At 40.3% G+C, this 27734-nt stretch overlaps 2 protein-coding genes across 2 annotated transcripts; both read left to right on the top strand.

The window, feature by feature from the left end:
* LOC136386386 (nuclear RNA export factor 2-like) lies at window positions 1-24087 on the top strand. The gene is made up of 21 exons (XM_066357825.1): window positions 1-51; window positions 659-742; window positions 850-954; window positions 1066-1146; window positions 1263-1332; window positions 1463-1551; window positions 1650-1757; window positions 1916-2025; window positions 3764-3800; window positions 4222-4290; window positions 4371-4426; window positions 4568-4675; window positions 4801-4859; window positions 4965-5080; window positions 5173-5215; window positions 5782-5854; window positions 6369-6551; window positions 15494-15554; window positions 22848-23059; window positions 23455-23576; window positions 24071-24087. Exons 1-21 carry the CDS (start codon window positions 1-3, stop codon window positions 24085-24087), a joined length of 1854 nt encoding a protein of 617 aa, XP_066213922.1.
* Window positions 23507-27675, top strand: ARMCX5 (armadillo repeat containing X-linked 5). Its single transcript, XM_066357020.1, has 3 exons — window positions 23507-23576; window positions 25002-25068; window positions 25401-27675. Exon 3 carries the CDS (start codon window positions 25876-25878, stop codon window positions 27361-27363), a length of 1488 nt encoding a protein of 495 aa, XP_066213117.1. The 5' UTR covers window positions 23507-23576; window positions 25002-25068; window positions 25401-25875; the 3' UTR covers window positions 27364-27675.
* Window positions 27676-27734: the final 59 nt, after the last annotated feature.

The raw sequence follows: 27734 nt of genomic DNA, 5'->3' as shown, positions 1-27734 counted from the left end.
ATGGAGGATAACAGACAAGATGAAACCCTGCTGAGTTGGTTCAAGATCACAGTGAGTGTCCTGAAAAAATATATGGGGTGTGCAAAGAGAAAGGTTGAATGAATTTATGTTGGTCTCATGAAGAGACACTTGGTAATTTGCTGGAGGTAGTTTATGATATGTCCTTTTTATTACTAAGAGTTAATATTCTTACTCATCTATTTGAAAATTCAGAGAAACAGTACAAGGAATCACTATAGAAAACAAAGGAGGTTTGTCCAAAAGCAAAGGTTAAAAAAAAAAACTGTCAAGAAAATGGCCATGTCCACACTGGATGTCTCAGTTTGGCTCAAGCTGAGTGTGGGAGATGGGGGTCGAGTTTCTGGAAAACTTCTCAGAGTGGCAAATAGTGTGTCCTAGATAGGATCTCCTGGAACTTTATAAAAGGAGGAAAATGTCTAACACCTTAAGTTGTGTATGAGAAGAAGAGCTTTGAATGGACAGATAATGGATTTAAAAAGTAAGTTTGTCACAAAAATAAAAATCAAGCCAGTGGTTCCTTCTTTATAAGCCCTGTGCAGCTCAGTAGAAGGTAGGAAAAGAACACTGTATTGGGTTTGTTCTCCACCTTTATTTCATGTTGGCCGTGCTGTCTCCATGCCTTTGTTTTCACCTTTAGGTTCCTTGCGGAAGAAAGTATGACAAGGCATCGTTGATGAAATTACTCCAGAGCCGTTGCAGAGTCCCCTTCACTCCAGTGGACGTAAGAAATTCTGATGGAGTCAGATGAGGGGGCACAGGGAAGAGAGAGAGATGTGGCTCAGGTGGAGCTACCAACCTCTGACACTATTGTTGCTTCAACCCCTGTAGTTTCAGTATGTTCGAAATAAGGCCCAGTTCTTTGTCCAGGATGATAGCGCTGCTTCTGCATTGAAGATGGTCAGCAATAAGATTTGTGATGAGGGGAACCGAAAGGTGTGTTGAGGTCATTATCTGTACTTAGTGCTGGGGCAGGAGGACACGCAGAGCTGGTCAGCTTCCTTGGACTAGAGTTCCTGGTGCTTACCTCACCTCTTCTTCCTGCAGATACCTATCTTTGTCACTAGTGCTCCTGTACCCTACTCTGTGCAAGATAAACTGGGGCCAGAAGAAATGAAGCAGCTAAAGGTAGTGCAGACAAAAGGCATGTTGTGTGCCCATACTCAGACCCACCTAATATTCCTCCAGCCTCCAATTCCCTGTCACCACAACAGCCTCAGAGCTCTCTCTCTGTCCCTCTGCAGCTGACCATGAGCAAACGATATGATGTCTCCCACAAAGCTCTTGACCTTTATAAGTTACGCTTTGATCCAGGTATGGCTAACAGCAGTAATTCTAGGGCAGAGGTGTCTGCCTGGGAGGGAGGCATGGTAATGACAGAGGTGTTGGTGCTGGTCCTGGATGCTTCTCAACTTTTTCATTCCTTACTCTCACCTTCTTGAAGGCTTTGCGCGTCTTGAAATTGATATAATCCTGAATCGGAGAAACTGCATGGCGGCCACCCTGCAGATCATTAAAAAGAATTTCCCTAAGGTGAGGCCTTAGACCAGTGCTGGTGCAGCAGATGGGACAGAGGGTACATTTGTCTTCGAGGTCATAGTAACTGTCACTCTAACTCTTCTTCCTCAAAGCTGTTGTCCTTAAACTTGCGCAAGAACAGACTGTACCAGCTGGATGGCTTATCTGACATTATGGAGATAGCTCCCACAATCAAGATCCTGAACCTGTCCAAAAATGAGGTGAGAAGAGGGACAGATCAAAGTTGGGTGTTGAGTGTGGTGTGTAGTGATTATCAGAATGGTGATGGTGGGCATGCAGCAAGTGAGATGTGGGTTTAGGGGCATAGATGTTCCTCTTTCCCTGGAGCTATTTTCAGTTTCCTCCCCAATTTTCTCAGCTGAGCTCAGCCGGGGAGTTAGGAAAAATCAAAGGCCTGAAGCTCGAAGAACTCCGGCTGGAAGGGAACCCTTTGTGTAACACCTTCCCAAACAAATCCACTTATGTAAGGTCAGTGTGAACCCTGTCACCTTTCCTTGGGAACATTGACAGCTGAAAGCCTTTGTTCCTCGCAGGTACTTAGAGGTCTCCTGTCCTTCCTCTGACCTGTCCACCTGTACTCCTATTTGGGGTCTGCTTCCCGACACTCAATATAGTTTTCTCTAGCATGCACCCAAAAATGTGTTCGAGGATGCAGGACTCTCTCTCTTCACCAAGACTAGTAATGTTGACTGTTGAGGCAGATACTGCTGACCTGGACTGAGAAACATCCTCCAGTCCAGAGTCATGGTTCTGAGAATATATAGTGACCCTAATCCAATTCTGGGAGGAGCTTCACTTGCCTTACTTCAAAAAGGGTCTCCCTTAGATTCCCAAAATGACGAGGGGACATTCCCACGTCATGCCAAGTGTCTAGACCCCAGGTGGCTGTCATCATGATATCTGTTCTTTTAGTGCAATGCCGAGGGATAAGCTGTCCTTCAGAGAATTCAGTGTTTCCTGAGTCAGGACAAGTAATTCAACACCACTGAGCACAAGACCTCCAAGGCAGCAGTGGAAGACAGAGGGCAGAGGGTGGAGAAAACAGAACAGTCATCTTCTCAGGGACACTGCCCTTCTCTCCACACATCATATCACTTGCTAGTCCCTCAGAGGAGCCCTGAGTAGCCTGACCTAGGTGGGGCATTTGAGGCAATGAACAACTAAGACAGGTACATGTGCATGGGGGCCATGAGGAGAGAAGGCGTTCATCATAAGAAGGAACCACAAACCCACAACTCCATGCTGAGGTGAGGTCTGACCCTTTACTCTTTCTGGGGAAGGTCTCCTGACCCGTGGCTGCTGCATTTCCTATGCCCAGTTCAGACTGAGCTCCCACAGGTGACAAAGACTCCACCAGCATGCCATGGTGCTCAGGCCAACAAGGGCACGTTTTCTATTCCTATCTGGAGACCCAGGGCCAGCCTGGGGCAGAGGAAGGACAGGGCTGCTTCAGGGGAGCCATGCCTCCTTCTCTCTACTTCCCTGATCCCACCCCGTGGTAGAGCTTCTTCGCTTCCCATTGCTTTGCTTTCTTTTTCTCCTTTGTCTCTTCTACATCTCCCCATGTCTGCTCCTGTCTTCACTCCCTTTCTGTCTTCTTCCCCCTCCCTTTCTCTCCTGCCCCTGATGCCTCCCACACTCACCTCCCTACCCCAGCACCTTGGGCCATCCCAGGGTGTGCCCTGGTCCTGGCAGGGTGCTGGACCTGCAGTGTGATAGCAGAGCCCTGGGCTCCCACCCCATTGTCTCTTCTTTCTGGAGTCTTCGATGAGGACCTGGAGGAAGGCAGGGAGACAGGGAAGGGAACGAAGTCTTGGAGTCTGGGATCAAATGCTGTGTCCTGTGGCACTGGAAAGGGAGTCAGGACCCTGTAGGTGGGAACTAACCAGGGGGATGGAGAGGGAGACAAAGAGAAGGGTGGGGGGAAAAGTGTGTAAGAGAGAGAGGGAGGGAAGAAGGAAGGGAGGGAATATGAATGTGAAGGTGTGGACAGAGATGATGTATTTCAGAGATTCCGTATGGCAGATGGCCAGGGCTCAACAGAGAAGTGGACCCAGAACTCTGGATGTCAGAGGCTGAGGAGGGGAAAGGGGGCTCCTGGGTGGGCAGAACACCTGTTTCTCTTCATGCTCTCGGTGTTTTAACTAACCGGAAGTGCTGCAACCCAAACTATCAACCACTACTTTCTGTTTTTGGATTTGGACAGTGCCATCAGGAAATTTTTTCCCGATCTGTTACGTTTGGTAAGTGCCTACATTCCTCATCTTCTTAATAACATTGTCAACTTCCACACCTGCCCTTAAATCTTCTGTGTTTTAAATAGACTATGTGTTTACATCAGACTCTTACCCATTTTGGGGCACATGGATTTTTGAAAAAGACAGCCAAATGATTTCCGTGAAAATTTATTAGAAAGACAAGAAGAGAGAGATATGTGTGTGTGCGCATACACACACACACACACACACACACACAAATTACATACAGCAGTAGAGACTTCCAATACCTCATAATGCAGACACTCACTGTAATCTTGCTCATGAAATTTCGAGGGCCTTTTACTCCTGACCTCTGACCTTCACCATCTCCTGGGCCCACGCTTTCCCTAATCATCCAGGACCACCTCCCTGCTCTACACTGCTAACTGACGCTTCCCTTCTCCAGGATGGCCAGGATTTACCCCCAGCAATTACCGCTGACACTGGTAGACAGCACTTAGCAACATCCAACAAGGTGAGGTAGAGAGATCAACATTGAGGGGATTTCAAGCGAGGCTTTATCAGCCACATGGTCTCAAATGTCTTTTATTCCAGGAAAGCTATAAAGGATCTGATCATCTGAAGAGTCTAGTCATGCAATTCCTGCAGCAGTAAGTACCCCTGGGACACCAGGAATGGAAAAAGCTGGGACAGACCAGGCCCCTCAGGCACAGGCTGCTCATGAGATATACTTAAAATGCCATTTGGGGTCCAGACCATGGAGATAGACTCTCCTCCTTGTCCCCTCACAGGTATTACTTACTCTATGACTCTGGAGACAGACAGAGTCTCCTTGATGCTTATCATGATGAGGCCTGCTTCTCCCTGACAGTTCCCTTCAACCCCGAGGACCCAGCCCCGTGAGTATCACAGCTTGGGCTCTGATTTGGAGAATGTTCCCTATGATAGAAAACAACCATCTCATGGAAACACCCACACTGGCCTGACCACCACCTCCAGTTTGTTTTTATTTTTTTCCTCATAGAAGCAGCTTGTTTGAGTACCTCAAGGATAACAGGAATATGAAGAACATCAAGGACCCCAGTGCGTGTGGGATGGGGACGATTGGGCAGGAAAAGGGGGCATGAAGGAGTCCATCTTAGGGCCCAGAGTGTCACAGCCCTGACCTTTGCTGTCCTTTCCCTACAGACCTGTGTTTTCAGCTGCTGAAACATACAAAACGTGACATTGTTTGCTCTCTCTGTCGATTGCCCAAAACTCAGCATGACACCAGCTCCTTTGTGGTGGACATGTGGTTCAGCTCGGTGAGCACCCACTCTCCCTCGTGCCGGCGCAGAAAGATGCAGGTGGGTGGTGACGTAGACAGTGACTGAGCACCTGCACTCTTCTCTTTCAGGGAAACCTGTTCTTCTTCTGTGTCAGTGGGCTGTTCAAGGAAGGTGAGTGTGTGTAGAGCCCCCTCCTCTGATGCCCCACTGCTCCCTTTGCCTGGCTGATTTCTCTCTCAGAACTCTCACAGCTTCCCTGATTTTTTTTCCTTTCCTTCCTATTCCCTGTGTGTTCTCCTGCCTCCACGCTGCCCCTAAACTATCCTGGTCTGATCTGCATCCATGCCTGTCAGTCCCGCACAGCTGGGGCATTGGGGGCATCAGCTATGAGTCTGATGACTATCATCTCAGATCCATATGGTGAAAACTTGGACCCATTACTTACTTAATCTTTCATTTCCCTCATTGCAAAATGATACTAATAGTACCCACCTCTTGGGTAGCTGCAAAAATGAATTAAATGAACTTAAATTGGTTTTCCCAGTCTATGGCACATAGTAGGGTTCATGTAAGTGGGGGCAGATTACTCCTATTGTTACCCTCCCTGTTCTCGACCCTCTGGCTCCATGGGAACCATTGACATGAGTATGGAGTCCAACCCTATTTGTCACTACTCTATGAGCATGTGAGCATGTCAAGCTTGGACAACTCTAATGGGGTCTTGTTTGTTGTTGAAGTGGAAGGAAGGTCACAGGGTTCTGTGCGTGCCTTCACTCGGACCTTCATCGCTACCCCTGCAAATAATTCCAGGTGAGCGCTGTGCTCTGGGTGAGAACACACAGCCCATCCTGGGTACAGGGTGTGGGAATGTGACAGACCATATCCTCAGGGTTTCTAGATGTTGTAGAAAGCCTACAGGTATGTCAAAGCAACAATCCAGCTTAAGGTGTAGGAGTGTGGGCTTTGGAGTTAGAACACTGGATTCTCTTTGTGATCCCAGCACTCACTAGATTTATCCCTTTGTGAAATCACATGAACTCTATGTGTCTTTCTCTGAAAAAGGAATTAGCCTGTTCTCTCCCTTGGGCTCTCTTGCAGAGTAAATTCAATGGGGTTAATCATACATATCGAGTGAGACTGCTAGAAAGTCTCTCTTACGATTAGCTTAATGAGAGGGATAGAGCTACCAGGCAAGGAATGTGGAGGGCATGCTTAGTCAGGCTATGGAAGGAATCTGGTTTCTCAGTGGCAGTGTAAGCATGATCATTGTTGAAGATGTGGGGTTGGCCATCTATTCGTTGTCTGAGGCTTCATTTTTCTCCAGTCTGTGTGTCGTGAATGAGGAGCTGTTTGTGAAGGATGCCACTCCCAAGGGGACTCAGACTGCATTGTCCACCCAAGTTCTCACACCTTGTTGCAGCTCTGGAGTTACTCTCTCTCAGGAGCTGGAGGAAATGATACTGGTTTTCTCCGTCCTGTCAGGCATGAAACCACAGTGGTCTCAGAAGTAAGTATTGAGTGGGCACAAGGGTGGGAGGAAGCTCAGTGAGTATGGAATGAATAATTGGAACACATAAGCAATTCATAAATATAAGCATTTAGATGTTCGCTTCTTAGTACAAGTAAGTCCATGAAGAAGGTATCCTAATTTTATTATTTTGTAAGTATTTTTAAAACAGTATAATGCTCAGATGACATACATTTTTGTCTGGAAAATGCTCAGGAATCTACTAACAAAGTACCAGAATAGATAAAGAAGTTTAGTACAGTTTTAGGATTCAAGGTCAATATACAAAAATCATTTGTATTTCTGTGCACTACACTGAAAAATTCTGAAATGAAATTGAGAAAATGATTACATTTATGATAGGATAAAAATAACACTGGGGAACAAAATTTTTGTTGCATCCACAAAAACACTTGTTCTTACCTAATTCGAGTGTGCTAATCTCAAATCTGACATTAGTTTTTCTCTGTAAGCTACAGTTTTTTTGAAATTCAAGATTTTAGATTTTAATCTTATTGTAAAATTTTCAACGTTTAGTTTAACATAATGAAGTAGAGTGTCTTCTTGGGCATCATCTTTGTGAAAATATAATAATTTACGTAATGCAGCAAATACAGTCTAATACACTAAAAGATATGATTGCATCAAAATTTGCCTACAATTTCAAAATAGAACATATTAAAATACTTATTTTAATCTAAAATTTGCATAAAACTTATGTAAATTCTATTCAGGCAAAAATTTGCGTTTGTAGCTCTTGCGTTTGTGTACTTGTTGAAGACAATCCTGTTTGATGCTCCAGCAGTAGTCTGCTCATCACTAACAGCTCCAAGATTTTCAGGAAACTTATCAAGGTGACTGTTCAGGAAGTGAATCTTTTTTTTTTTTTTTTTTTTTTGCTATTTTGTGATAAATTTATTTCATGTCTCTAGATTTTTTTTTTAAATAAATTTTTATTAATGGTAATGGGATGACATTAATAAATCAGGGTACATATATTCAAAGAAAACATGTCTAGGTTACCTTGTCATTAAATTATGTTGCATACCCCTCGCCCAAAGTCAGATTGTCCTTCGCCACCCTCTATCTAGTTCTCTGTGCCCCTCCCCCTCCCCCTAACTCTCCCCCTGTCCTCCCTCCCCCCACCCCTGGTGACCACCACACACTTGTCCATGTCTCTTAGTCTCATTTTTATGTTCCACCAATGTATGGAATCATGTATTTCTTGTTTTTTTCTGATTTACTTATTTCACTCCTTATAATGTTATCAAGATCCCACCATTTTGCTGTAAATGATCTGATGTCATCATTTCTTATGGCTGAGTAGTATTCCATAGTGTATATGTGCCACATCTTCTTTATCCAGTCTTCTATTGAAGGGCTTTTTGGTTGTTTCCATGTCTTGGCCACTGTGAACAGTGCTGCAATGAACATGGGGCTACATGTGTCTTCACGTATCAATGTTTCTGAGGTTTTGGGGTATATACCCAGTAGAGGGATTGCTGGGTCATAAGGTAGTTCTATTTGCAGTTTTTTGAGGAACCACCATACTTTCCTCCATAATGGTTGTACTACTTTACAGTCCCACCAACAGTGAATGAGGGTTCCTTTTTCTCCACAGCCTCTCCAACATTTGCTATTACCCGTCTTGTTGATAATAGCTAATCTAACAGGGGTGAGGTGGTATCTCATTGTAGTTTTGATTTGCATTTCCCTAATAACTAATGAAGCTGAGCATCTTTTCATATATCTGTTGGCCATTTGTATCTCTTCCTGGGAGAAGTGTCTATTCATGTCTTCTTCCCATTTTTTTATTGGATTGTTTGTTTGTTTGTTGTTGAGTTTTATGAGTTCTTTGTAAATTTTGGATATTAGGCCCTTATCTGAGCTGTTGTTTGAAAATATCAGTTCCCATTTAGTTGGCTGTCTGTTTATTTTGATATCAGTTTCTCTTGCTGAGCAAAAACTTTTTATTCTGATGTAGTCCCATTCATTTATCTTTGCCTTCACTTCTCTTGCCATTGGAGTCAAGTTCATAAAATGTTCTTTAAAACCCAGGTCCATGAGTTTAGTACCTATGTCTTCTTCTATGTACTTTATTGTTTCAGGTCTTATATTTAGGTCTTTGATCCATTTTGAATTAATTTTAGTACACGGGGACAGGCTGTAGTCGAGTTTCATTCTTTTGCATGTGGCTTTCCAGTTTTCCCAACACCATTTGTTGAAGAGGCTTTCTTTTCTCCATTGTGTGTTGTTGGCCCCTTTATCAAAGATTATTTGACCATATATATGTGGTTTTATTTCTGGGCTTTCTATTCTGTTCCATTGGTCTGAGTGTCTATTTTTCTGCCAATACCATGCTGTTTTGATTATTGTGGCCCTATAATATAGTTTAAAGTCAGGTATTGTAATGCCCCCAGCTTCATTCTTTTTCCTTAGGATTGTTTTGGCTATTCGGGGTTTTTTATAGTTCCATATAAATCTGATGATTTTTTGTTCCATTTCTTTAAAAAATCTCATAGGGATTTTGATGGGAATTGCATTAAATTTGTATATTGCTTTGGGTAATATGGCCATTTTGATTATATTTATTAGGAAGTGAATCTTAACGCTCATGTTACATCCAATGTCGCAGGAAGCCAACAGCATCCTTTGAACCAGAAGTTTATAGTTTTCTGCTTTTTTGTTGCCAAAGAAATTCTTTGTAACTGCCACAAAAGATTGCCATGCTGCTTTCTCCTCCTTATTCATCTTCCTGGCAAATTCTTCGTCACATATGAGGGTTCGAATTTGAGGTCCATCCAATACACCTGCTTTTTATCTTCTCGAAAGACAAGCCAGGAAAAGCAGGAATAATATGCTGAAAGCATTCACTTTCTCTATTCAAAGCCTGAACAAACTGCTTCATTAAGCCAAGTTTGATGTGAAGTGAGGGAAAAATGATTCTGCCTCAATTAACTACAGGTTCATTCACAATATTTTGCATCCCTACTTCCAGAGATTCATGTTTTGGCCACTCTTTCTGTGTCCAGTGTTTCTCCCGAGCTCGGCTGTCCCACAGACACAGAAAGCAAGGATACTTCGTGAAACCTCTCTGTTGTCCTAGCAGGAAATTTACCATTTTAGATCCACACAAATGATCCAGTTATGCTCCTCATGCTTCAGAAAGTCGAGGACAATTTTTATATCATTATAATCTTCTCATAGATGAGTTGAATAACCAATTGGAACCGCTGCATAAACATTACCGCTGTATAGGAGAACACATTTCAGACTCCGTTAGAGCTGTCAAGAAATAGCCGCCATTCTGTTGGTCTGTAAGTGGTAACACCTAGCTGGCTGAGAAGACTACTGATATCATGACAGTAAACAAAGCATTTGTCTTTGAAAACAAAGTCCACAAAAATTTGTTCACGCTTCCTGAAATGGGATACTTTAGCTGACTGGTGAAGTACATTCTTTTCTTGAAGCCTGGAGGCTAATAACTCAGCTGCTTTCTTTGATAGGCCCAACTCTCTTACTGAGTCATTCAATTCGGGTTGGCTAAACTGCTGAGGGGTTAATGACTGCTTGGCATCAGAAGACCCTTCAGATTCTACAACCATTTTCTCATGCATCTTATCAAAATACACTTGATCACCATGTTCACTTTCTTTGTCCTTAGAAGAAATAAAACCATTGAGAACTGGAACCAGGAGTGTCTCAGAGTGTGGGATAGGTTGTATTGCTAAAGGAATATTAGGATATGCGATCATATGCTGTTTTTTCTAGATGATGCCCTTTGTATGGATCAGACAGAAATAACAGTCACTGCTGTGGTCCTTAGGTGCACGCCAAACCATGGGAATACCAAAAGGCATTCCTTTGCGTTTTCCTTTTGTCCAGTCCGGAAGCATTTCCTCACAATTATGACACACAATATGAGGAGCCCAATTCTTGTCTTGATCACCAAGGGGAACTTGAAAATAGGTAATATATGCACATGTCACAAATGATGAAATATTGTGCCTTTGACGTTGAAGTGTGTAACAGCCACATATGTAACAGGTGTCAGGACTATTCTTACATTTACGCCTACTCGAAGAAGCCATGATTCAATCTTAAAACAAAATAAGAGGGTGTTTTTATCAGATAATAATTTTTTACATTTAAAAACAACTACAATTATGTAAAAGTGATGTTTGTAAAACATTAATTGCCTTGTGGTTATATTCAATCTAAGAGTTGTTGCCCTTTAACTCCAATTTAAAAACCAATGCATGCCATTAACTGTAACAAAAAGAATTTAAAATTGCATAAAAACTAGAGCATGCACCAAAAAACAGATTTCAGATTTGTAATCAGCGATGCAGAGATATAATAGAAACAGTTCTAAGACCTCATGCAATAGAAAATGGAAAAAAAATTGTTCCCCAGTGTAATACTTAAGAAAAGTAAAGTAGTAAAAATTTTATACTTTAAAATCTTCAAAATATTTTTGGAATGAATTAAATAAGACCTAAAAATGGAAGAACATGCTATTTGCAAGATTTAACATTGTTAAGATGGTAATACTACTCAAACTAATCCACAGATTCAACACCATTTCTATAAAAATCCTAGCTGATTCTTTTCAAGAAATTGATAAGTTGATCTTAACATTCATATGGAAACGCAATGGACTTATAATACTAAAAACAAAATTGAAAGGGAAAAATAAGTTTGGAAGACTCATAATTCTCAATCCCCAGAATTTAAAAGCTTACTAGGAAATTACTGTAATCAAGCATGCATTGGTACTAACATTTGGTTAGACATATAGGTCAACATAAAGAATTGACAGTCCAAAAGTAAATTGTGACATTTATAGTCAATTGATCTTCAACTAGGTGCTAAAAATTTATAATTAAGGAAAAATAATCTTTTCATAAAATTGTGCTGGAATTCCTGTGTATCAGCATGGAAAAGAATGAATTTGGACCCTTACCAAACACTATATACAAATATTACTCAAATTAATCAAAGACCTAAGTGTAAGATCTACAGCTGTAGAAACTCTTAGGAGAATACAGGTAAAGCCTGACCAGGTGGTGGCACAGTGGATAGAACAGGCATGGCCAATAATCAGCCTTTGGGCCAGATCTGGCCCGCGTAATGAGTTTATGTGGCCCGCGATTAAATTTTTAACATTCTCCGCTACTTTAAAATCTCAACTACTCAGAAGTGGAAGCATCTTTGATTATTGGAAATAGAGATATTTAAGAAAATAGTGATACTTGGAAAAAAATTCCGCGTGTGACTAATCTAGGGTTAACTTCCAATAATTGGTCGAATGGATTCATGATTACTTCTTTATTTTTTTTAAAAAATTCCATTATAAAGATTTACAACTTTTGTACTCATCTGTATTCGGTATGAACTGTTTTACATTTAGCAGTAATGTGAAACCCACATTCTTTTAAGCGGAGTTTGCCAGTGCGCACCCAACATCAAACAATTCATTATTTTTGTGATCAAGTGTGCTGAATCAAGTGGCATTGTAGCACATAGACAATAACTGCAGTTGATAACTGAAAACATGTTCAGGCTGTTTGTAAAACGAAATAATTGTTTTATTTGTGATATAATCCCTTCAAGCTCATTCTATTAATTAAATATTGTTTAGATTGATTGCGATACAGTTTGGATATTTATACGATATGTAATTATATTTTTATTAAAAATATGTTTATTAAAATAATATTGTATATTAAAAATATTTTACGCCTGACCAGGCGGTGGCGCAGTGGATAAAGCATTGGACTGGGATGCAGAGGACCCAGGTTCGACACCCCGAGGTCGCCAGCTTGAGTACGGGCTCATCTGGTTTGAGCAAAGCTCACCAGCTTGGACCCAAGGTCACTGGCTAGAGTAAGGGGTTATCAGTGTGCTGAAGCCCCACGGTCAAGGCACATATGAGAAAGCAATCAGTGAACAACTAAGCTGTCTCAACGAAAAACTGATGATTGATGCTTCTCATCTCTCTCTGTTCCTGTCTGTCTGTTCCTATCTCTCTCTCTGACTCTCTCTGTCTCTGTAAAAAAAAAAGGAAATCCCATAAAAAATATTTTTCACTCACATTTATTCATAAACAAATTACATAATAAAATTTTGTTTACTTAAACAAATCGTTTTTGTATTTAATATTTTTTAATTTTAATATTTTGTCCAACCCGTGAAAAAATTTTTCTTTCTAATCTAGCCCAGGGGCAAAACCTGTTGGCCACGCCTGGGATAGAACATCTGACTGTAACACAGAGGACCCAGGTTCAAAACTTCGAGGTCACCAGCTTGAGCGCATGCTCATCCAACTTGAGCACAGGCTCATCAACTTGAGCATAGACGTGACCCCATGACTGCTGACTTGAGCTCAAAAGTTGATGACTTGAAGCCCAAGGTCACTGGCTTGAGCAAGGGGTGATTTGCTCTGCTGTAGACCCCCAGTCAAGGCACATATGAGAAAGCAAACACGGAACAACTAAGGAACCATAACAAAGAATTGATGTTTCTCATCTCTCTCCCTTCTTGTCTGTCTGTCCCTGTCTCTCTCTCTGACTTTCTGTCTCTGTCAAAAAAAAAAAGAAAACATAGGTATATAGTATATGTTTATGACCTTGAATTAGGCAACAGTTTCTGATATAACACCTAAAGCATAAGAAACCAAAAACAAACAAATAAATGAATAATAAATAAATTACACTTCATTAAAATAAAAAAGACTATCAAAGAAGTAAAAAAAACTGCCCACTGAATTGGAGAAAAGTTTTGCAAATCTCATATTTGGTAAGGTATACTTCCTAGGTATCTGAAGGATGGACAATTATAACTCAACGATAAAAAGACAAACAACCCAATTTGAAAATGTGGAAATTGTTTGAATAGATCTTTCTTTAAAGATGATATAAAAGAGACCAACAAGTACATGAAAATATGCTCACCATCATTAGCCATTAAGAAAATACAAATCAATCAAGGAGATACCACTCCATACACAGTAAGATGGCTTTTGTGAAAATGAAATGAAAGATTAAGTGTAGATGAGCATGTGGAACTAGTAGAACTTTCAGATATCACTGATACAAATGTAAAATGGAGCATTCCCTGGGAAAACTTTTTGGAAGCTCCTCAAAGTCTTAAACGTGGAGTTACCATATGACCCAATAATCTCATTCCTAAATATATAACAAGAAAAATTTAAACATATGTTCACACAAAAGCTTGTACAGGAAGGTTCATAGCATTACTCGTACAGCCAAAGAGTAGAAACTACCCAAATGTCTTTCTTTTTTTTTTTTTGAGCGAGCGAGAGAGAAGGGGGTGATGATGAGAGAGAGAAAGGGAGAGAGAAGCATCAACTCATTGTTCCACTTAGTTGTGCACTCACTGATTGCTTTGCATATGTGCCTTGGCAGGGCTCCAATCAGTGACTTTGGAGTCAAACCAGTAATCTTGGCAATCTGGGATGACACTCTATCCACTGCGCCACTTGCCAGCTCAACCCAAGTGTCTTTTAGCTAATGAATGGATAAATAAATCCTGTATATCCATATAGTAGAATATTATTCAGTCATAAGAAGAACACAGTTCTTAATATATGTCGTGAAATAGATGAATGTCAAAAACATTACACTAAATGAAAGAAGCCAGTCACAACAAATTACATATTGTGTGATTTTATTTACATGAAGTGTTCAAGTACTGAAAACAGATTTGTGATTGCCAGGGCCTAGGGCAGGGGTTGGGAACCTATGGCTCGTGAGCCAGATGTGGCTCTTTTGATGGCTGAATCTGGCTCACAGACAAATTTTTTTTTTAATTTTTTTTTTTTTTGTATTTTTCTGAAGCTGGAAACGGGGAGAGACAGTCAGACAGACTCCCGCATGCGCCCGACCGGGATCCACCCGGCACGCCCACCAGGGGCAACGCTCTACCCACCAGGGGGCGATGCTCTCCCCCTCCGGGGCGTCGCTCTGCTGCGACCAGAGCCACTCTAGCGCCTGGGGCAGAGGGGCCATCTTTGCTCCAATGGAGCCTTGGCTGCCGGAGCGGAAGAGAGAGACAGAGAGGAAGGAGGGGGGGTGGAGAAGCAAATGGGCACTTCTATGTGCCCTGGCCGGGAATAGAACCCGGGTCCCCCACCCGCCAGGCTGACGCTTTACCTCTGAGCCAACCGGCCAGGGCCGACAAATTTTTAATAAAAAAATAATAAAATTAAAAATATAAAACATTCTCATGTATTCCAATCCATTCATTTCCTACTGCCCATGTTCATGGTTGCAGGTAGCTGGAGCCAATCACAGCTGTACTCTGGGACAACACCAAATTTTTATTGGATAATGCATAACATACATGGGTTGTTGTATGGCTCTCACGGAATTACATTTTAAAATATGTGGAGTTCATGGCTCTCTCAGCCAAAAAGGTTCCTGACCCCTGGTCTAGGGAAAGGGGAGGAATAGGAAGATCTCTTATGCTTAAGGAGTTTCTATTTGAGATAATGAAAAAAATCTTAGAATTAGGTACTTGTGATGGTTGCACATTCTTGCAATATACTAAAAAACACTGAATTGTACACTTTAAAATGGTGAATGCTATGATATGTTCACTATAGCAATAAGATGTAATTAAAAGCTTGTATTTTTTATGTTTCTGTTTGTTCTTTTCTTGAACATCTTTATCAATGTATACTAAGCTCCCTTGTTCTTTTGAACGTCTCCATTTTTCTGTTTTGAATTCTAGTGGGCATGAATGCTAGTGACATAGGTTTTGGTTTCACTAGGTCTTTCTTCCTCATTACGTAGTGCTCATTCTGATACATGTGTTCCGTCATAGAGTAAGTGGCGCAGATTTAGTAGTGGAATTGCATGGTCAGCTTGTCTGTCCTGTAATACTAATGAAGATCACCTGTTCTTCTCCCATTCCAGGTGCCTACAGGAAAATGAGTGGAATTGCGTTAAAGCTGCTGAGGTCTTCACTAGGCTCAAGGTGGGTTAAAGACGGATGGTTCTGGGTCTTTGGGAAGGCCAAGAAGGTGGAGGCTGGTGCCCTGGAATGAAACTCACAGAGCTGGCTTTTCTGACATTCTTATTCCTCCCCTGCAGAGCAAGGGCATGATCCCAAAAGAGGCCTTCAAATAGATCTCTTGAAAAAAGCTTTTGGATGTCATCTGTGTCTTTATCTACATCGTTTTGCTTTCTGTTTTCTCTAGCCAAAGGCCAGGCCCAGGACTGGGGTTGGGGGCCTGACAGACCAAGAAGTCTGTTATCTAACCACTTGCAGTATCAATTCTGTTTATTTTTCACACTAATGATAGCTGTGTATTTTGATAATAAAGAGTGGTGGTATTACAGGTTGTACTTTGTGTGTCTTGTATCACTCTTTCTCTGTCCAACCAAGAGCTACCATTAACCCTGGCAGTCTGTGACAGATACATCAGGCTTGATTCCATAGGTAGTTTGTCAATAAATTCTGATGAAAAGGAACACTTGCTGCTTCCCAGAATTTGGATTTTGGAGCTAGTGTCTCAATCAGAGGATATACCTAAAGGCCTGCAGAAGCAGGCATGGGACCTGGCACAAAGGGATTTTGCCAGGAATGACTAATACATCATGTATAAACCTTAAAAACTTTATGCTAAATAAAGGAAATAAGTAAAAAAGGACTACATATTATATGATTCCATTTATATGAAACATTCAGAATATAAAAACCCATAGATACAGAAAGTAGATTAGTGTTTGCCAGTGGCAGGAGAAAAGGGAAAACAGGATATGAATGATTAATGGATATAGGGTATCCTTTTAAGATGATGAAAATGTTCTGGACCTAGATCAGGGATAGTCAACCTTTTTATACCTACTGCCCACTTTTGTATCTCTGTTAGTAGTAAAATTTTCTAACCGCCCACTGGTTCCATAGTAATGGTGATTTATAAAGTAGGGAAGTAACTTTACTTTATAAAATTTAAAGCAAGTTAAAGCATGTAATAATAATTACTTACCAAGTACTTTATGTCGGACTTCCGTTAAGTTTGGTAGAATAAATCTTTATAAAACAACTAACTATAGTTAAATCTATTTTTTATTTATACTTTGGTTGCTCCGCTACTGCCCACCATGAAAGCTGGAACGCCCACTAGTGGGCAGTAGGGACCAGGTTGACTACCACTGAGCTAGATGGTGGCTGTACCAAATTTGTTTGTATTAAATACCACTGAATTCACTTTAAAAATTGATACAAAGTTAATTTTATGTTGTGAGACTTTTTCCACAATTAAAAAAAAACACTAAAAACAAGGATGAACCCTGAATATACTTTGTGAAGTAGAAAAGGACATTTATATGCAATATCCAGAATAAGTAAACCACAGCAAAGGAAAGCAGATTTGTGGTTGCCAGGTCCTGGGTGGAGGGAGAATGACAGCAAGTGATTAATGCTATGGGATCTATAAATAATTTCTGAAACTATATAATGGCAGTGATACAACATTGTGAACATACTCAAAGCCTTTGCATTGTACACTTTAAAATAGTTTGAAAATAAAACAAAATGTTAAACTTTATGCTGTCTATATTTTACCATAATCTTTAAAACTCCACAGTGGAGTCCATTAAAAAATGATACTCCATTTTTCATGAATATAATATACTTGCTGTAGAAATGTGGAAAATATAGAAGAGGATAAAACCATGGGGAAAAATTCACAGTCCAAATCATGAGCACAATACCGCTGCTGATTTTTTATTTTCTTTGTACATACTCTTTCCTTATGTAACTTATCTGTATTACATTGCTTTAGAGAATATATTTTTTAACCTGGAATAATTTCTTTGGATTTTTCCCTATGTCACTAAAATCTTCCAAAACATTTTTAAAGTAAATTGTAAAATATTACAAATAAACTAATACGAAAGTAGTTGAGGCAAGAAATGGCAGGCATAGAAACGTTTGCAGGAAGGGTCAAGAGAGTATGTTTTCAAAATGGGAGGAGAGATAACAGCATATTTTATGCTACAGAAAAGGTAATTGATTATTTTATGCTGCAATAAAGGTAATTGATTATAATGAAATCTTGTTTGTGAAGATGTATGTGTGTGTGTGTGTGTGTGTGTGTGTGTGTGTACACAACACACATAAATACATTGATAAAAACCTGGAAGGATTGCCACAATGTTACGATACACAATACCATTTTTTCATTTTCTTATTTTTCCAGTGTGAACATATATAACTTAGGTAATAAAGAAATAAGTTAAATAATGGGGGAAATAGACATTCCCAGCAATTTCAATAGGAAAATGATTTAAAAACTGCAATAGCCCTGGCCAGATAGCTTGGTTGGTTACCAGTGATTTTCAATCTTTTTTTTTTCATGGCACAAACACACACTAATTACTAAGGTCAGTGCCCCTGACTAAATACAACCATTTTCATCTCATGGCACAAATAAATTAGTTACTAAAGAAGAAGAGGTCAGGGCCCCTTTTTCTTTAGTAATTAGTTTATGAGTACGTGAGAAACAAAGGTTGAAAATCACTGGGTTAGACCATCGTCCTGAAGCACAGAGGTTGCCTGTTTGATCCCTGGTCAGGGCACACACAGGAGAAGATCATTTTTCCTGTCTCTCCTTCTCTCTCTCTCCCTTCCTCTCTTTCTGAAATCAATAAACATTGAAAAAAATAGAAAAGAAACTGAATCATTTTCAGAACAAAGAACATTTTTAAAGCAGCATATGAATTAAGAGTATGGTCTTGAGTATAGTGATTAACGGGGGTAGTGGAAAGTAGAAGGGTATAAATGGGGAATAAATGATGATAGAAGGAGACCTGACTTAGGGTGGTGAACACACAATACAACATACAGATGATGTATTACAGAACTGTACACCTGAAACCTATATAATTTTATTAACCAATGTCACATCCAATAAATTCAATAAAAAAAGAATATGATTATGAAGATCATCTCACTGCTCTGTGTTTTCTCCAATGAAAAAAAAAATCTGGGACCTCCCCAAAACAATAAAGAGGCCTAAAACAGAGAAAGCATATCTCCCATAATTATTTTCAATGAGTTTGCTACAATTTGGTGGCTTTATGAGTATCAAGAGATGGAAGGAAACTTGACTTTGGGTGGTGAGCACACAATACAATATATAGATGATGTATTATAGAATTGGGCAATTGAAACAAAATTTTATTAACCATTGTCACCCCAATAAATTCAATAAAAAATTTTCAAGTGCTGTTTCACATTACACTTCTGTATGGATTCAAATACAATCTTCTTTTTTTAACTTTTTATTCATTTATTTTAGTAAGACAGGAAGGGAGAGAAAAAGAGGAACATAAATCTGTTCCTGTATATGCCCTGACCAGGATCAAACTGGCAATTTGGGATGATGCTCTAACCATCTGACTTATCCAGCCAGGGCTCAAATACATTCTTCTGAATGTAAAGAAATACTATCTTTAACAGCAGTAGTCACACCACATTTACTACAAACTTACCTAGTAAACTAGGTTATAGATCACAGTGGAGAAATGTGAAGTTAAAGGACTCATGGAACCTTGTCCTTCAAATCTGGAGTGTAAACCATCTACACTCCTTAATGTCATTTCAGAATTGGGCCTCTCTCACTATTTTTGATTAACATGTTGGCCCAACTTAGAGTACAGGTGTGTAGGCCTATACTTTACACAGAGTACTTTGGAGCACTTCTGAAAATGTGGTATAAACGTTTTAAATATAGTCTGATTCTAAGTCATATTTCATCAAATTGGAATTTATTTTTGAATAGTTAATACAAACATGGGGTTCAAAAGAATAATGTATATTTAAATGAGAAACAGTAATGAACCAGATGTTTTGGAACCAAAAACAGCTTAGTGAAAGGCAAAAGCAGAGCTGAAAGATATCAAAATAAGTAGGAAATAGTGCCAACAAATTCCACCAAGCCCTGCTTATTTCACCTCAAAGTTACATGGCAGAGGGAAGGACACATTCAAGGTCTCAAGTGTGTGGGTTTTCCAAACTTGCTTTACAGAAATAGGTCTAGCACATCTGCTTCCTACATTCCTTGCCACTAACACTGATAGTCAATAAAATTAACTTTGATTACACAAATAACACAAAACAAAGAAAACCCCCAAAAAGCACAGAATTTCATACAAGTAAGTCCCCAAGTCTCTTTCCCATTTTTTTTCTTTAATTTGTGTGTGTGTGTGTGTGTGTGTGTGTGTGTGTGTGTGTGTGTGTGTGAAAAAGACAGAGAGAGACAGAGAGAGGGACAGACAGGAAGGGAGAGAGACAAGAAGCATCAATTCTTCGTTGTAGCACCTTAGTTGTTCATTGGTTGCTTTCTCATATGTGCCTTGACGGCGGGAGGGGGGCTACAGCAGACCGAGTGTCCCTTTGCTCAAGCCGGTGACCTCGGGGTTTCGAACCTGGATACTCCACATTCCACTCCTACCCTCTATCCACTGTGCCACCGCCTGGTCAGGCTCTTTCCCATCATTGATTGCCAATAAGCTACTCTCCAAGAAAGGTAAGCCTTATTACCAGTTACTTGTTGATATTATTAAGTCAATGAGAGCACCCTAAAATAGTCATTGTTTTGCACCTTGTCTTCACTTAAAGATGTGTTTCAGAGATCCATATCAATATTTACATTTTTAACTGCTTCGTATTGCATGGAGAGACATCATAATTTATTTAACCTACCCCTATTGATAATTATTTAGAATCTTTCCACAGAAAGATTTCACTATTAAAAACAATTCTACAGTGAATATCCTTGTATACAAAGAATTTTGCAACTTACAACTATTATTTTAAGATACATTCTTAAAATACAGTTATTGGTTAATGCTTTTGTGCATTTGTATTTTTTTGAGAGAGACAGAAACATCAATTCATTATTCCACTTATTTGTGCATTCATTGGTTGATTCTTATATATGTTCTCTCCAAGAATTAAACCCACAACCTTGGCATATTGGGACAGTGGTTTAACCAACCTAGCTACCCAGCCAGCATGTGCATTTGTATTTTGATAAGTATTGCTGAATTACCTTCACAGAGGGAGTAGTTGACAATATATAAGAATGCTATTTTTCCCACCTCTTCTCCAATACAATTTGTTTTCAAATTTTTTGTTCTTTGCCAATTGATAGATGAGAAAATATACCACTGTATTTATAATTTGCACTTCTGTTATTATTAGTGAAATAAAATATTTTGTCAAATATTTAAGAAAAACTGATTTGTCTTTTTTATGAACAAACTGTTCATATATTTGCTTATTTTTCTATTGGATTGGTGGTCATTTGTCTTTATGAATTCATAGGGGTTTGGTACCTATTAAGGAGCTTATTTAAGGCATAGATTAAACATGAATAAAATACAGAAAAAGACTAATGAATCACCAATATAAAATTTCAATTCCATGTACCCCTCAAAATATTCATTACCATATAAGGTATTAAGATACCTTAGGTTTCTTTCATATATATATATATATTTAAATTCTTGCTTCTTTCCTCCTTTGAAAAAATTGTTTATAGAATATCTCCTGCGTTGCAGGCTCTAGGCTAAGGCCTGGGTCACAGACATCAAAGACAAAGAAACATCTATAGATAAGTATTGATCTACAGTCAATAGAAGGTACCATGGAATTCTCATTACTCAATGGCTCGTCTCTTCTTTCAACTGCTGACTGACTACTTTGTCTTCTAAGTGTGGCATTGAGCAAACAGTAGTGAACAAGATTGAGAAAAGGGCCCTTCCTGCATGGGAACTTACAGTCTCCTTCATACACCCTCCTGCCACTGCTTGAAATGGAAAGTCAGAAAAATTTACAAATTCAGGGAGAAAGAGCATATGCATTCATTAAGAAGGATGTGGGTGGTAAAAAAGAGTCATCAGAAGAGCAGCTAGGATCTGCCTCGAAAAGTGGGGACTTGGGTAGCGTCTTTTTCCTTAGGAAGGGTAGTGTAGAGGGTGCCTGACACTTGGCTGTGGAGCCACAGACAGGAAAGATGGTAAGACCTGGTGCAGGTCCTGAAAGGGAAAGATCCTCTTTCTTGGACAACTGTGGAAACTGTAAAATGGCAAATTGTGTTACTATTTCAAATGAGGTGGAAAAGCAGTGTGGCTGAGGAAATGACTCTGGGCACAGAACAGTGGATTGTTTCTTAGGGTTTGAGATCCAGGTTTGTCTTCTGATAAAGAGAGCCAATGGTGAGGTCTCTATGACAGCTCTTTCCCACTTTCTCCCCTTCTATGGTCCCCTGAACAGTGAAAGAAGACCCTGGAAAGGCCACCGCAAAATCTTCAGGGTGGTCTGCTCTTAAATTGCCTTCCCTCTCTCAGCCTGCTTTCTTGACACTTCTACCCAACCTGAGTTTTTGTGCAGGAGACGCGATGGGTCAGGTCTAGAAGGGATTTACAATGGAATAATGGGATAATTTGGTATTTAATCTGTTCTCACTTTAGTAGTTTACCTCTGTTCTACCTCATCCTCCAATGTAGGAGCAAACTATCACAAAGCAAACTATGTGATATAGGGGTATGGGGGTGGTTTACGGGTGCAAAGGTATTTAAGCATTAATCCTCTTCCAAGAGTATAGAATTGCTTTCCTCATGCCCATGCTCAGGTCTCTACATAGTTGGTTGTGGAAAATATTGTGGGCATCAGGAGGCGAGACAAGGCATAAGAATTTGACATGTATACACAACGGTAGTTTGGTATTCATATGCTTCTTTCTTCCATTTCTGCTTTTCCTATATCCTTATCTCATCTTTTAACCTTCATTATTCCCGTGCAGGAAATTTGGTAAGCAATACGGGTAAGACACTTAGAAAAGCAAGAAAAGACTAAGGTGTTTGATATTCATCAACAAATTCTACCAGAGCAACTTTCCAAACACTTTGCCTCGTTTTGTGTTAAAAAAAAAAAAATGAGTGTTTAGAAGAGATTCTCTCATATAGGGGACACACAGTTTTTGAAAAAGGTTAGGATTTATCCTCGTCGCTCAGTCTTGAGCCTCTCCTCCAACTCAAACTTGTAAATACGGGGTTTTGGTGACGTGAATGTTTAAATATGACACTTCCGTATCCGTCAGCCTCATCATGCCGGAGTTGATTCACTGACGTCACCGCCTGAAACTCGTGAACATTGCAGTTCGGGGAAGAAAAAGATGTAGGGTCGGTAGAGGGAGCTCCTAAAAGGGGAAGTAATACCCAAATCCTTACTATAAACCTTCTTCTCTTTCTCCAGCTCTGCTTTCTCTATCCAGGTCCCGCCCCTGCCCATTCCAATACGAGGAACGGCCAGCGTAGGCGGGACATAACGACAGAAAGAAGTAGCGTTCTGCAAAGCTTGGTATCAATCCACTTCCGTCAGGTCGGATTCCCTAAAACTACACTGGCTCCTCAAGTTGTCGATTTGGGTATTGGGGGCGTGGCAAGGCAGAGTCTGCAGAGGAAAAGGTAATTGTTAATTTCGTCACTAGGAGCCGGTCCCTGAGGATCCCGGAGATGGGAAGGAAAGGGGACTATCCAAAGGTATCTCAACCCAGATGTGAAGCCAATCGCCAAACACAGTCGCCACCATTGTCTTATGTCCCTGTGTCTATCTGACTGTCCGCCTCTTTTTCTGTAGAGCGCGGCACCCCCTGAGGCAAGAAAATGAGACAACTGCCCCGTGATCCAAGCAGAGCAGGTGAGTTAGAAGGCGGGCGTGGTTTGGGAGTGTGGATATGGGTATCAGGGGTGAATGTGGGGTATGTGGCCTGGTCATGAGGTGCGGACGGTTTGAGTGTGGGAGGCACTGAGGTAATTTGAGTAACACACAACTATAAAATTAAAATGATGTCTTTTGATAGTTTGATTTCCGGATCCTCGCCCCACCTTCGACCACGTTTGGGAAGGGAAAGGGGTATAGTAATTGCGACTTCTAGCGGAGAAATGGCGGATTATGTAATTGGAGGAAGCGCTGCTGTTATCGGTAAGAATGGTTGCCTGGAAAGTCTTGGAAGGGAGAGAATGGTAAAATATACCGTTCACAAAAATTAGGGAATATTTCAAAATGAATATGAAGCAATAAAATATCCCCTAATTTTTGTAAGCAGTGTAGGTTGTGCTTGATAATCAAGGTCTTGAATTAGAAAAGTGTCTGGTGTCGTGGTTACTAGTCTGACCAGTAATAGCTAAGTCTCTACCACTGTCATTTCTTTTGGTGTTTGGGTGTATATTATGCATTTATATGTGTAGGTCCGTTCCTAAATTTGCAGTACTCCATGCTTCTGTAAGGATTTGTAGGGGTCAGAAGATCTCAAAGGGACAGAATAAGAAAAAGAAAATTAGCTTATTTTTTGTAGAGTGGGCAATGCTTGATGGTGGTAGATAGCTAAGACTAAAGCAGGTGGGGGTCTAGGGGACACTCCAGATCTCTTCTGCCAGCTTTCTGAACAGTCCCTTTTCACTCTCATTGTGTTGCAGAAAATGATAGACCTTGAGGAGAGTTAGGAAACATAAGAATCAATGTCACTCTGTTAAATTTAATTTTCTAAAAAAAATTTTTTTAAAAGAAAAAAGAACTTAGATGAAATTGGAAATAATACTTCCCATTGATTTCCCAGCCAGCTTCCATGTCTGCACATTCTATTCCTATTGACATCACCACTACCATGCAGGGGTGTTTGAGTTGTCTCTGCAGAGGAATTATCAGATTTGGAGAATGGAGTAGAGAAGATTGGAGATTTGGAGGGGGCGTGGAGAAAGGAAGGTAGAAAATTTTAACGAACAGGTACCTGTATCTAGAAGAGATCGATGTCCTAGATGCTACCAGGGATGCAGTCTCCATTGTCTCCTGTATCTCTATTTATCTATCTCTGCTTTTGTAAATTTATGTGTGTTCTCTAGGTGTATGGAACTCTCACTTGCTGTGAAGGTTTATAAATGGTAACCCAACTTGAAGCTAGGAAACGATGAAGAGAAAAGTGCCCTGTGTCTGTTAAGATTGGTGTGATGGTAGAGGCACAGGGGATGATTAAGACTAGAGAATAATATCCCTTCTCTTTTGCCAGTCTCCTAACCCCTGTTGGACCCACTACTGATTGGGTTGGGAGTCTTTATAAGCATTAGGCATAAAGAAAAGATAACATCTGCTTTTCTTACTTTCCACTTGATTTTCCTATCCATATGCTTCACCCTAACCCAATTCTGAACTAGGGAAATGCCAGAGCAGTCACTAAAGAGGAAAATAGTGAGCAGCAGGGAGTAGAAGGAGTAGCCCTGAAGCAGGAAAATGGGGGTAAGGGACCAGAAAGAGGGAAACACTAGAAAAACAACAATTATAAGGAACAAGGACTGTGGTCTGTCTACCAAGATATCAGTTTCCATAACCTCCTGTTTATTTATCTCTCCATAGATCTTCTATAGGGCATATCATCATTGGAAGCAAGGAAAGAAGGAGAAATTACTTCAGATCAGTACAGGTTGGTATTGTGGATGGAGACTTCCCCAGTAGTCTGGTAAAATGAGGTAGTAGAGATCTGCTCGGATCTAGCATGGGTAAAGAATGGTCTAGGGATTCCTTAGTCTCTCGCCCTTCCACCCAGCTTTCCCATTGTCCATATTCCTGTTTTGTGTCTAGAAAGATTAGTAGCACCTGCAGATGAAGGGAATGTGAATTTAAGGGGGAGATTGCTAATTATCGTCCTCTCCCACTTAGCACTGAGTTTCCATACTCTCTTGTCTCTGTATGCTAATAAAAATGAGAAAAAAATCAGAAGACACTGAAAGTCCCATTTCCTTCCTCCCCCCTTAGGTTCAACTTCAGTGGCAGATCTGGTAGCTTTGAAGTGACTGAAGACTACCACCCTCCACAGGGCCGCATTTGGGAACACAACCATTCTTCCCTTCCACAAGCGAGCTTCTCTGCACATTGTTTATATCATTGGCAGAGCCTATAGTTGGAAAGGGGGCTGAGGGACTTTTGGACTTTGCAGGAAAACACCAACCTGGGACAAACCCTTCAGTGAAGGCTGTGACATGAGTGGGAGTATATGAATTGGCCTTGACTTTAATTTAGATCATAACTGGTTTTTAGGTGAAGGCAGAGGCAAAGGAGAGGTAGGGGCTGGCTTGAAAACTGAATTCAATGGCCCTGCCAACACTGTAGCCAAGGCTAAGCTCTAGGCCAAGGAGTGGCTGAGACAGAACCAAAACCAGGACCATTGACCTAGGCCAAGGCTGGGGATGAAGTAGTGGCCAGGACACAGACAGTAACTTATACTGAGTCTATGGCTATGGCAAGGGAAATGAACAAGACGGAAGCCAAGACTAAAACTAGAGTCATGGCTGAAACTAAGGAAAAACCCCTGACAGAACCTGGCATAATGTTCCCAAATGATTCAAAGGCCATACCTACATCCAGGGTCAAAGCTGTGACCAAGTATGAAGTCAAGGCTGATGCTGGTAATGAAGCCAATATCAGGTCCTTTTGCAAGGCTGATGATAAGGCCATTCCTGGATCCAGGCCCCAGACAAGAAGAAAGACCAGCATCAGAGCTGGAGACAGAGCTGGTATAACCGAGTCCAATGATGAGGATGAAGAAGATACCTGCTCCTGGTTCTGGTCTGGGGAAGAAGCTAGTTTAGGATCTTGGTTCTGGCCTAAAGAAGAGAACCCTTTTCAAGTTTATAAGCCTCCACCTAAGATCCAGGAAAAACCCGAGCCCATACCTGAACCCATACTTGCTATGAAACGAAAAGCAAGAGCATGGTTAAGGGCCAGGTATATTGTCTTAGTCCCAATAGAGAAAGAAGAGCAGCCCTTGCCTCCAGGTAGGAATTGGACTCTGGTTGACACTTTGATTGAAACTCCTCTGGGGATTCGGCCTCTGACCAAGTTCCCACCCAATGGTGGGCCTTATATCCAGACCTTAGCTGAGATCAAAGAACAGATTAGGGATAGGGAAATGTATGATCCCAATCCAAAAACCTGCCGCTGCAAATCACGTTTCATAAGTTTAGAGCCTGAAGAGTTTGAGAAACTCGTTGCTCTACTTAAGTTAACTAAGGATCCTTTCATTCATGGAATAGCAAAAATGATAATGGGCATTGGTCCTGCTTATCCGTTTACCCAAGATATAGTTCATGATGTAGGTATTGCTGCTCTGATTGAAAACTTGATCAATAATCCCAATGTTAAAGAACATCCTAGACCTTTAAATAAGGTGGATGACAACTCTGAGTCTTCTGAAGAATCAATGACAGAAGAGTCATTCGTAAATCAAGTTTGTAAGAACATAATCTCTTATCCTTTGAACTCTCCCAAGCAACTTGCTGAACTAAGAGTATTGGAACACTTTAGTGTGAAATTTGAGCATCACCATATTATTGCCAGCTATATTCTAGATTTCCTCACCTTGTTAGACAATGGAAGTGTCAAAACCAAATCTAATGTTTTAAAAGTGTTTTTCTGTTTGTCTAAAAATCAAGCAAATACAAGAGAATTGATCAGTGCCAAAGTACTGTCATCACTGCTTGCACCTTTTAACAAGAATGAATCAAAGGCCAATATTCTTAATATCATTGACATTTTTGAGAATATAAATTTCCAATTCAAAAAGAGGGCAAAGTTATTTACCAAAGAAGAGTTCACTAAATCTGAACTTATTTCCATATTCGAGGAAGCAAAACAGTTGAAGGAAAAACTCCTAGACTTAGCAGAGCACAGTGATCCTGATGTGAGAGATAAAGTTATACGATTAATACTCAAACTCTGAATTATTAAATGTTCTTACAAAGCCTTGAACAATTGTTGGTGTCATAATATGAAATCAGTGTGTATTATAAGTTCAGTATTTATGTTATCTGTGTTGACTGAAGGAGGCAATTTATGAATACCAAATGATCTTGAGAGTTTGATTATTTGTTGATTTTTATTGAGCTATATAAATTGAGATGTTTTCAGTATTTTTGTAATGTGATCAGATAATGAAGTTGTTCATCCTGAGTAAGTTATACTCCTGTGTTTTATATTGACATAAGTGTATTCATTTGAGACTTCATTTACACAATAAAGCTGCATGCTAAAACTGGTGAAAACATTGTCCTAGTTCTTCAGTTGAAGTCTAGTCAGAGGAATATATCACAA

The sequence above is a fragment of the Saccopteryx leptura genome, chromosome X, assembly GCF_036850995.1.
Source record: "Saccopteryx leptura isolate mSacLep1 chromosome X, mSacLep1_pri_phased_curated, whole genome shotgun sequence".
Lineage (NCBI taxonomy): Eukaryota > Metazoa > Chordata > Mammalia > Chiroptera > Emballonuridae > Saccopteryx > Saccopteryx leptura.
Note: the sequence above shows the minus strand (reverse complement) of the source record. Positions and strands in the feature narration are given on the sequence as shown.

Bases quoted from the DNA above. Each gene is read 5' to 3' on its own strand.
- ARMCX5 (XM_066357020.1), top strand. From the start codon at position 25,876: ATGGCTATGGCAAGGGAAATGAACAAGACGGAAGCCAAGACTAAAACT.
- LOC136386386 (XM_066357825.1), top strand. From the start codon at position 1: ATGGAGGATAACAGACAAGATGAAACCCTGCTGAGTTGGTTCAAGATC. The intron at 5,081-5,172 runs GTGAGCACCCAC...CTTCTCTTTCAG, and splicing joins TGGACATGTGGTTCAGCTCG to GGAAACCTGTTCTTCTTCTG. The intron at 23,060-23,454 runs GTAATTGTTAAT...GTCTTTTGATAG, and splicing joins CAGAGTCTGCAGAGGAAAAG to TTTGATTTCCGGATCCTCGC.